This window comes from Oncorhynchus nerka, linkage group LG27, assembly GCF_034236695.1.
Source record: "Oncorhynchus nerka isolate Pitt River linkage group LG27, Oner_Uvic_2.0, whole genome shotgun sequence".
Taxonomy (NCBI): Eukaryota; Metazoa; Chordata; class Actinopteri; order Salmoniformes; family Salmonidae; genus Oncorhynchus; species Oncorhynchus nerka.
Window position 1 is genome coordinate 61,285,664 of NC_088422.1, and position 9,483 is coordinate 61,295,146.

At 39.5% G+C, this 9,483-nt stretch overlaps 1 protein-coding gene across 2 annotated transcripts; it reads right to left on the bottom strand.

Moving 5' to 3' along the window:
- Window positions 1-297: 297 nt before the first annotated feature.
- Window positions 298-8,889, bottom strand: LOC115134087 (adhesion G protein-coupled receptor G3-like). 2 transcript variants are annotated; one of them, XM_029667717.2, is made up of 15 exons: window positions 8,802-8,889; window positions 8,489-8,599; window positions 7,831-7,902; window positions 7,521-7,691; window positions 6,944-7,247; window positions 6,581-6,707; window positions 6,349-6,477; window positions 5,397-5,516; window positions 5,160-5,202; window positions 4,961-5,061; window positions 4,527-4,651; window positions 3,988-4,256; window positions 3,622-3,712; window positions 3,193-3,473; window positions 298-1,233 (listed from the first exon to the last, which is right to left on the bottom strand). In XM_029667717.2, the coding sequence occupies exons 1-15, from the start codon at window positions 8,806-8,808 to the stop codon at window positions 1,151-1,153; spliced, it is 2,034 nt and encodes a 677-aa protein (XP_029523577.1). In that variant the 5' UTR covers window positions 8,809-8,889; the 3' UTR covers window positions 298-1,150. The 2 variants fall into 2 exon arrangements, with proteins under 2 accessions (XP_029523577.1, XP_029523576.1); XM_029667716.2 differs by having other exon boundaries at window positions 3,979-4,256.
- Between the last annotated feature and the right edge of the window lie 594 nt (window positions 8,890-9,483).

Here is a 9,483-nt window from a genome sequence, read left to right on the forward strand (position 1 = left end):
GGGAGAATGATGACCAGCAAAAGACAGTTCATCACAATCAATTGTGTACGAGATTCGCCTGTCGAATTGCAATGGTTGGTTCTGTCTGTAGCTTTTTCAGAGATTGTAGCTCCTCTTTGCTCGGGTTGGGTTTCTTCATTATTTTATTCTGTTCACACTGAACCTTTTTCACACTGAACCTCGTCTTCCAAAAGGCAGCAGTATATTTCCACATAATGATTTCGATGTTTGGGAGGGGAGAAAGTAGTCATAGGTTTCAATTGAACCCCCTCAATATCAATGACACAGTAGGGCCTCTAGGATATATATTTCCTTTTTAATGGCACACAAGAAAATCCAAAACAATATGATCACAAAGTAAAAGGAAAACAAAAAGAGCATGTGCAGAAGAGGTAGAAAACCCCAGAGGCTTGTGAGGCATCTCCCACTTTCAAATTCTTATGGAATTATTATTTACACAAGTTATTTACACAAAGAATAAAGTTTACACAATCTAAAAGTGTTCATTTCTAAACAATGTTTTCCCATCCCTGCAAATATGGTGTTATGCTAAGGTACTATCTACTTGTAGGCCTAATGTTCTCTCAGGTAGCCCATAGGCTAGGAGGTTATATACTGTACGCCTTTTCTGCAAAAACCAAAAGGGAATTAAAATTCTCCAAAATGTTAGATGGACTAAAAAAGGGCATATCTTTCAGAGGGTTTTTGATAACAGTCAAAGACACAGAAAGGCACCAATTCACAGTCGACCACATCATCTTACCCTCGTGTACGACGGTGAGTGATCGATTGGGTATCCAAACGTATTTGATTATTTTCAGAGATGAAAATCATGTGAACCTAATAGATGTGTTCCCTGTTTGCCTAGGACTATACACATCAAAACTGAATATGCATGGAAGATATGTCACAACATACAACAATATGCACACAAAGTGAAATAAACAGCACAACTTTGAAAAAAAAGTATTATGAGCACAGTAAGCTTACATGCAAACCTGGAAACCTAGGTTTGCCTATAGTGAAAGTTATAAACCAACATACTAAATATTCTGCTTCTGTGGTATTACAATGGAAGCAGTGGTATTAGTAGTAAAAGGTTTAACCGTGTTAGTCAGGGACTGGCCTATAAGGCTGGTTGCATCTCAGTTCAAGAAGATACAGTGGTTGCCATGGAGATAGATGCCTTCTCTGGCCGAGTTAAAGCCCAATAGCGTAGAAAGAGGAAGAGGCCTGTAGGGTGCAATAAACATTTTTACTGAATTACAAGAGCTGCTCTTGGAAGATGATAAGTCTGTGTTTGTATACAATAGTGAGACACATTGGTGTAGCTGTAGGTCCCTGACCATTGACAACGTTATTTGACTGGTTTGGTCATCTGGTGTCAATGCCACAACCAGGACATTACCTACAGTGTTTTATAAAGGCATGCTTTTACTTACACCAATGTAAATATGTTTTGCATCCATCATACTCCAAGATCGACATTATCGGTCAAAAGTTTTGGAACACCTTCTCATTCAAGGATGTTTCTTAATTTGTACTATTTTCTACATTGTAGAATAATAGTGAAGACATCAAAACTATGAAATAACACATATGGAATCATGTAGTAACTAAAAAAGTGTTAAACAAATGAAAATATATTTTATGTTTGAGATTCTTCAAATAGCCACCCCTTGTCTTGATGACAGCTTTGCACACTCTTAGCATTCTCTCAACCAGCTTCACCTGGAATGCTTTTCCAACAGTCTTGAAGGAGTTACTGAGCACATGTTGGCTGCTTTTCCTTCATTCTGCGGTCTGAAACATCCCAAACCATCTCAATTTGGTTGAGGTCTGGAGATTGTGGATGCCAGGTCATCTGATGCAGCACTCCATCACTTTCCTTCTTGTTTAAATTGCCCTTACACAGCCTGAAGGGAGTTGAGTCATTGTCCTGTTGAAAAACAAATGATAGTCCCACTAAGCCCAAACCAGATTGGATGGCGCATTGCTGCAGAAATCTGTGGTAGCCATGCTAGTTAAGTGTGCCTTGAATTCTAAATAAATCACAGACAGTGTCACCATAACACCTCTTCCTCCATGCTTCACGTTGGGAAATACACATGTGGAGATCATCCGTTCACCCACACTGCATCTCACAAAGACATGGCGGTTGGAACCAAAAATCTCCACTTTGGACTCCAGACCAAAGCACAAATTTCCACTGATCTAATGTCCATTGCTCATGTTTCTTGGCCCAAGCAAGTCTCTTCTTATTATTGGTGTCCTTTAGTAGTGGTTTCTTTGCAGCAATTCAACCATGAAGGCCTGATTCACACAGTCTCTTCTGAACGGTTGATGTTGAAATGGGTCTGTTACTTGAACCCCGTGAAGCATTTATTTGGGCTGCAATTTCTAAGGCTGGCAACTCTAATGAACTTAACGTCTGCAGCAGAGGTAACTCTGGGTCTTCCATTCATGTGGCGGTCCTTATAAGAGCCAGTTCATCATAGTGCTTGATGGTTTTTGCGGCTGCATTTGAAGAAACTTTCAAAGTTCTTGTAAATATCTGTATTGACTGACCTTCATGTCTTAAAGTAATGATGGATTGTCATTTCTATTTTCTTATCTGAGCTGTTCTTGCCATAATACGGACTTGGTATTTTACCAAATAGGGCTATGTTCTGTATACCCCCCTTCCTTCTCACAACACAACTGATTGGCTCAAAAACATTAAGAAAGAAGGAAATTCCACCAATTTACCATTTAAGAAGGCACACCTTTTAATTGAAATGCATTCCAGGTGAGTACCTCATGAAGCTGGTTGAGAGAATGCCAAGAGTGTGCAAAGCTGTCATCAAGGCAAAGGGGGGCTTTTTGAAGAATCTCAAATATAAAATATATTTAGATTTGTTTAACACTTTCTTGGTTACTACATGATTCCATGTGTTAATTCATAGTTTTGATGTTTTCACTATTATTCTACAATGTAGAAAATAGTACAAATTAAAGAAAAATCCTTGAATGAGTAGGTGTTCTAAAACTTTTGAACTGTAGTGTATGTACTATTGCATTATCAGCAGTAAAATTACCATGATGAGATTTTTATCATTGACTTTTTATGAGATTGTGCTCCCGTACACAGAACTACTGTGTATGTATGTGTGCATCTGATGTGAATGAGAATAAGGGCTTATTTTATCTCACCATGGAGAGAGTTGATGGTGCAGAAGATGTAGAAGGCTGTCTCCCTCAGGGGGCCAAACTGGAAGAGCAGGACCCCCCAGGAGACCCCCAGGAGCCAGGCCAGACCCAGAAGACTGAGTACTGTCCCCCTGTTCATACCCCTCTCCCTCAGGACAGGACTCTGACGGTGGGCCCTCACCACCTTCACTGTCACAGACCCAAAGCACAGCATGTTCACCGCGAATGTCAGCACGAAGTACGAGAAGGACACCGTGGTCAGAGCAGAGTCAGTCAGCCAGCACCTACGGACGGACGGACGAACGGAGAGAGTCACAGACACAATCACATACATAGACAGACAGGGACACATTCAGTAAATGTTTTACAGAGAGTAAGGGAGTCTTTGGTGATTTGAAAACACATTATTATGAATATCGTGATATAACTTACATTTGAATAGCACCACCGTCTTGCTGGTATATTCTGTATTCTCCATATTTGCCACAAGCAACAATTATGGTAACTACTATGCCAGGTATTCCTGAAAGAGATGTGGTTCCCCGTTGAGTCAAACACCAAGAGACATCGTTGATTCCTTAAAGCGATGAAAGCTGGAAGGATCCAAAGATCCCATGGACAATACCACATGGACAATACCACATGGACAATATCACATGGACAATACCACATGGACAATACCACATGGACAATACCACATGGACAATACCATGTGCAGCTTGGTGAAACAGTTTCACTTCTCATTGATCAGGTAAAGTCCAGTCATACTTGTCCTCCCCATTGACTTACTGCACTCACCCCATCCTACCAGGCCCAGTTTGAGGAGGTATCTCTTGACGTGGATGTTGAAGACCCGGATGATGAGCAGATAGAGGTGGAAGCCTTCCAGGGAGAACCAGGTGAGGGTGCACAGCAGAGAGTAGTGGGTGGCTGCTGCCGTAGCAACACACAGGCCATGGACACCAAGGGAGGCTAGGCTGTCGTTGATGAGGAAGGTTAGGTTGAGGCACAGCAGCGCCACGCACAGGTGGATGTGGATGCACAGGGAATCATCAGATTTTCCCCTTCTGGGGGAAGAAGAGATTGAAATCTAATGTCAAAATCAACAACATAGCAAAGCTCATTGTTAAGGCAGTTCCTCTCTAGCTTCATTCTGCTTCCTCTTTGGGGTCAAGTTTCTGTAAAAGCACTGCGTGACAACTGCTGATGTAAAAAGAGTACTTAGAATAGAAGAACGAGTTTTTCCAATGAGGATGTTCTGTTTGAGTGGCATTGTGTGTGGTGGCTCGTTGTTTGCATGTTGTGGACATAAGTATTCGTTTTCAGTATAATCTGACCTGAGGTGGATGAGGAGAGCCAGACACAGGAAACAGAGGGATATTCCACAGCCCACCCTGGACAACAACGTCAGCAACCACACAGAGGAGGAGCTCAGACTGGCACTGGAGCCACTGACCGGAGACTGCCGTCAACAAAACACACAGTGGTTAGATCACACGTTGGTTGAGTGTTTCATTTTGGATTGAAATGAATCCGTATCGTGGTACAGCACAATTTAAAATGAAAGGTAATTTCCGATTGAGCGGACAAACAAGTCACTTAGCGTGAATGCAGTCTCAGCGAACGTGGGAACATTGCACTGAACTCTCAGTGGTGCTACGCAGATCTTCCGTAATACAGTTTGAATCAAGCCCTTAATCAATTGATCAAAAGAAAGTTAAAGTGAGGTCACAACATATTTTAAGAGTTAGGTTAAGATGTTATTTCTCACCATAAGTACAGCGAAGAATGAAAGGTGGTTACAAGAGCACACTGTTTCATTTTCCTTTGTCTCAGTGACACATCCAGAGGAATTCCAATGTGCAACAGTATCTGTGTAACAAAGAGATACAGTAAAACATTTTCAACATTTCATTTAGTTGTATATTGTGCATCATAAAACTATTTTTTTAGTTAATAAATAATACTACCATTTTCAAGATCCCAGAACACACATGCTAGTGATTTGTTTTCCTATCAGAGAGAATAGAACCTGATTAGACCCTTCTTCTATTCCAATCCAATCCACACCATATCATAAACATGAATTATTGGAGATGTAAAGCGATTGATAGATTTTTGACAGGTGACAGAACAAAAACATAACAAATATTTCAAAAAGAGAGCGTGACGGTTGATTGTGATGTAGATATGCACTTCTCACTAACCACTGATACATTCTGGAAGTGGAACGTGATCTTAAAATAGTTACTGAGGCCTGAGATGTCCTCTCCCACATCGACGGATACCACTCGACTGTTTAGGAGCTCAGTGTTGTTCTCCTCCACCTAGTAGGGATCAGAAGAGAGGATATACATTCTCTTTAAAGATACAAGTTAATAAGAAATGTCAAGGAGGACAACAATTCTCCCTAGAACCAAATACTTTCAAGGATATTTTTTTCTATAGGCACTGGGTATGATGTTTGAGTCACAACAACATGCAACAACGTATTTCTCAGTGAACTTGTTCTCTTTTATCTGATGTTGTGTCCACAAGTTGTGTTGTAGTGCATTTTGAGCATAGTGTTACTGGTAGCTAGCCTAATAGCATGACAATGAATGAATGAAGTAGGAGATCAGGCAGTCAGTTTGCATTGTAACTTTACACAGATGACAGCGATACAAGTGGTTGCTGGGTCTTTCCGAGAAATTGTAAACGTGCTCATAGAGCTACTTTCCGTAGCAGGCTGTCACGATGCAGTTTGATTAAGGGCTTCATTGAAATGTGCACTCCATCAGATAATGTTGGTACCAATGTATATAGACTTTTTGTTTTCTTTTGTTCTACTGTATTATTGACTGTATGTTTTGTTTATTCCATGTGTAACTCTGTGTTGTTGTATGTGTCGAATTGCTACGCTTTATCTTGGCCAGGTTGCAGTTACAAATGAGAATTTGTTCTCAACTAGCCTACCTGGTTAAATAAAGGGGAAATAAATAAATAAAAATGTGTTGTCACCACATGATTCACAAACTGGTGTTAAATGAGAAAGTACCACAGATGTTTTTCTGTGCTTTTGTTAAAATCAGGATGTTCTGAAATATGTCTGTGTGTTATGAGTGCAGGACTGTTTCATTAGTAATCTCTGAGATGTTGTAGTTGTTACTGTTGTTTTACCGGGAACAGGCTGTCATTCTCAAACCAAAATACTCCCAGGTTAACTTCCTGTTTCATGTCTCCCAGAATAGCATTCAAAGCCTCAGTAGGAATCTCCAACCAAATGTCATCCATCTCCTCCAACGTGGCCTGGTGGAGATGGAGAAAGAGTTATACATGTGATTACTGACTATCTCCCCATTTTGCTTTTGACCTCTCTCTCTCTCCATCACTCCATTTCGTTGATGCTTACATTATTGGTGGAGGGTAGAGCCATTCTAAACTTTAGCAAATTGTTCTTCTGATGTGATGTCACTGAACCTTTGATGCTGTCAAGAATCACTTTCTGAGGTCCCTGCTTGGTAATGTTGTGAAATATGCTGTTGTAGGGAATATTTAAAAGAAAATCAAATTTCTGAATAATTCAGCCCAAAACGAATCCATGAAAATATGTTTAGCTTTCAGTCAGACATTGACATAGCTCAAATTACATTAAAAATACATTTCAGTCAGGGCCGGCCCTAGGCATAGGTGACATAAGCAACACACTTTTGCTTAGGTCCCCCAAAAGGCTAGGGCCGGCCCTGATTTCAGTTCAAATTATACATGGACTCACTTTTTTATGGAACGCAACTGCTGACCAGTCATTATTGGTTTTGCCTTTCTTTTACAATTTCTGACAAATGCATCAACAGAGGTCAGGTTATTATTTGCATGAGTCAGTCCAAAGTTTTCAAAATCACATTCTCTCGCAATGTGTGAGGTTTTGGTTGTGACTTTATTTTCAATGCTGATAGTAGTTGCCTGACTAGTAGTGGACTGATTTGTCATTTTAATAAAGGTCCATTGATCCACACATTGTATTAGATGTCTGTCTTTGCAGTTGTCAACATATGGCAGCTTGATGTTGATGGCGCAATCTGTAAGTAGAGAACAGAGTCCAGGCTATTGGTCAAATCAACATACACTGAGTAAAAACACATGCTTTATTTTGGTTAATGACAGTAGAAGACTAGATCATCTACACACGATTCCTCTCGGGGCAAATGGGCCATGTTTGTTTCAAACATTTGAGAATAACCTGAACGAAGTTGAAATAAATTAATGCAAATGTGTTACTCAGATTTGTAATAGTGTTTTCAGCAGCTGGACATCAAGGTTCGAGAAATGGCACTTTGCTGTATCAAAATTACCTGAAAATCCAGACGACAAGTCAGGAAGTTTGCAGGTTGTGTTCCATGTGAATGAAAATGACACCTGTCTTGAGTCTAAATCATTGCACTGCTGGATATGACTTTTTTCCCTTATTAAAGTACACATCCGTGTAAGACTGGATATTTGATAAGTGCAGAAGCGTTCATGCCCTGGAAGCATGGCAAGAAACTTAACACAAATGAGTTTCACATGTGTCCTGTTTCTCTTGCGAGAGAAACAGGGTACAATAAATCTAGTTCAAATATAGTTGAACCTACTGTTAGAATTTTTTTGTAGGCTTTTACTTACATTTTTCATCCACACAAAGTGGCATATCTGTTGCATCCTTTCCTTGGGAGTTCTCACAAACACCCATACAATCTGAAACAAACAGTTGATGCGATCTCTGAACAGTATTCCATGACTTACTTCAGCTTAATACAAACTAAACACAAAAAATAATTTCATGCTCATTAAATTATGAAACAGTCCCAATGACAATATACACTCATGTAATGTATTTAATAATTTAGTAATAAGTACTAAATTGTTTGCCAAGAACACCACTGGACTACAAAAAGTTACATAGTCCACCACCATGAAAGCTGTTGTCAATGTATATGAGGAAACAGATTTTTAAAAATAAAACATGCAAATGTAATATCAGTCAAAGTAACACATTACAGCATATATAGGTATTTTATTTGTCATGTTAATCAACAATAGACCTAAAAAATTCAGCAAATTCAGCACAAAATGGCATCACTTGCAATTGGAATACCAATAAACATGACTAAACATCCATTGTTTATACTGTTATACTGTAATACACACAAATTGTTCTATTTAAAAGACTTACTAAACATCCAGGGAAGAAAAAATATTTGAATATTGTGAATTTGGAGTGAGAAGAGACATTTCAATACATTAGCCTAGTTAGTTAGTCTACACATTGGTCTATACTCACCAGGTTGGGAAGAGGATGCTTTATAAACCAACAACACAAAAAAACAAACCACCAACACAAAAACGCCATAGCCATATTGTGAAATTTGAAACATATTAGATGAAGATGGAACTGTAAATTAGAAGAAGACCACATTATCAGAAAATACCTTAATTAGCTGGCTGCAGTGGAACTACACAGACACATACTCACATGAGCCATATTTCAGTGGTACATAACCTTACGTAAAGTGTCATATTCATGTGCGTTATGCATGCTGTAAATTTTGTTAGTCAACTTAACAGAAACACGTTGCAGAAGGTGTTCAACTTACCTTTCATATGAATTGATCCCTATCAAGCTCCGCACTCGCACCGCTCTGTGACTCTGACGAAGAGAAGTCAATATCAAGGGAGGAAAAATGTCATGTTTTGCATGTGGTGGTTAAAGGTCCAATGCAGCCATTTTTATCTCAATATCAAATCATTTCTGGCTCACAATTAAGTACCTTACTGTGATTGGTTTCAATTAAAATGGTCAAAAAGAAACAAAAATAGCAATTACTCCGGCAAGAATTGTACTAGGACTGCTTAGGAGTCATCTGAGTAGGGAGTAGAAACTGAAAACTATCTGTTATTGTCAGAGAGGTTTGGTACTTTCTTTCTTAATAGTTAATGAACTAATTTACCACCCGTTGATGTCACCAAGCACACTCTTAGAACAATGGAACCTTAAAGGGCTCTTCGGCTGTCCCTATAGGAGAACCCTTTGAAGAACCCTTTTGGTTCCAGGTAGAACCTTTTGGGTTCCATGTAAAACTCTTTCTACAGAGGGTTCTACATGGAACACAGGGGTTGTACTTTGAACCAAAAAGGGTTCTCCTATGGGGACAGCGGAAGAATCCTTTTGGAACCCTTTTTTCTAAGAGTGCAGGACAAAACTCCATCCCACCAAAACAGAATGAAATTTCAGGCGGTGTGCCGAGGAGTCTGAAAACACCAAATACCATAACAGAA

Excerpts from the sequence above, each read along its gene's own strand:
- LOC115134087 (XM_029667716.2), bottom strand. Across the intron at positions 7,248-7,520 it reads CTTGTCGTCTGGATTTTCAG|ATTGCGCCATCAACATCAAG; the intron begins GTAATTTTGATA and ends CTCTACTTACAG. Across the intron at positions 1,234-3,192 it reads CACCATCAACTCTCTCCATG|GCCTCTTCCTCTTTCTACGC; the intron begins GTGAGATAAAAT and ends TGCACCCTACAG.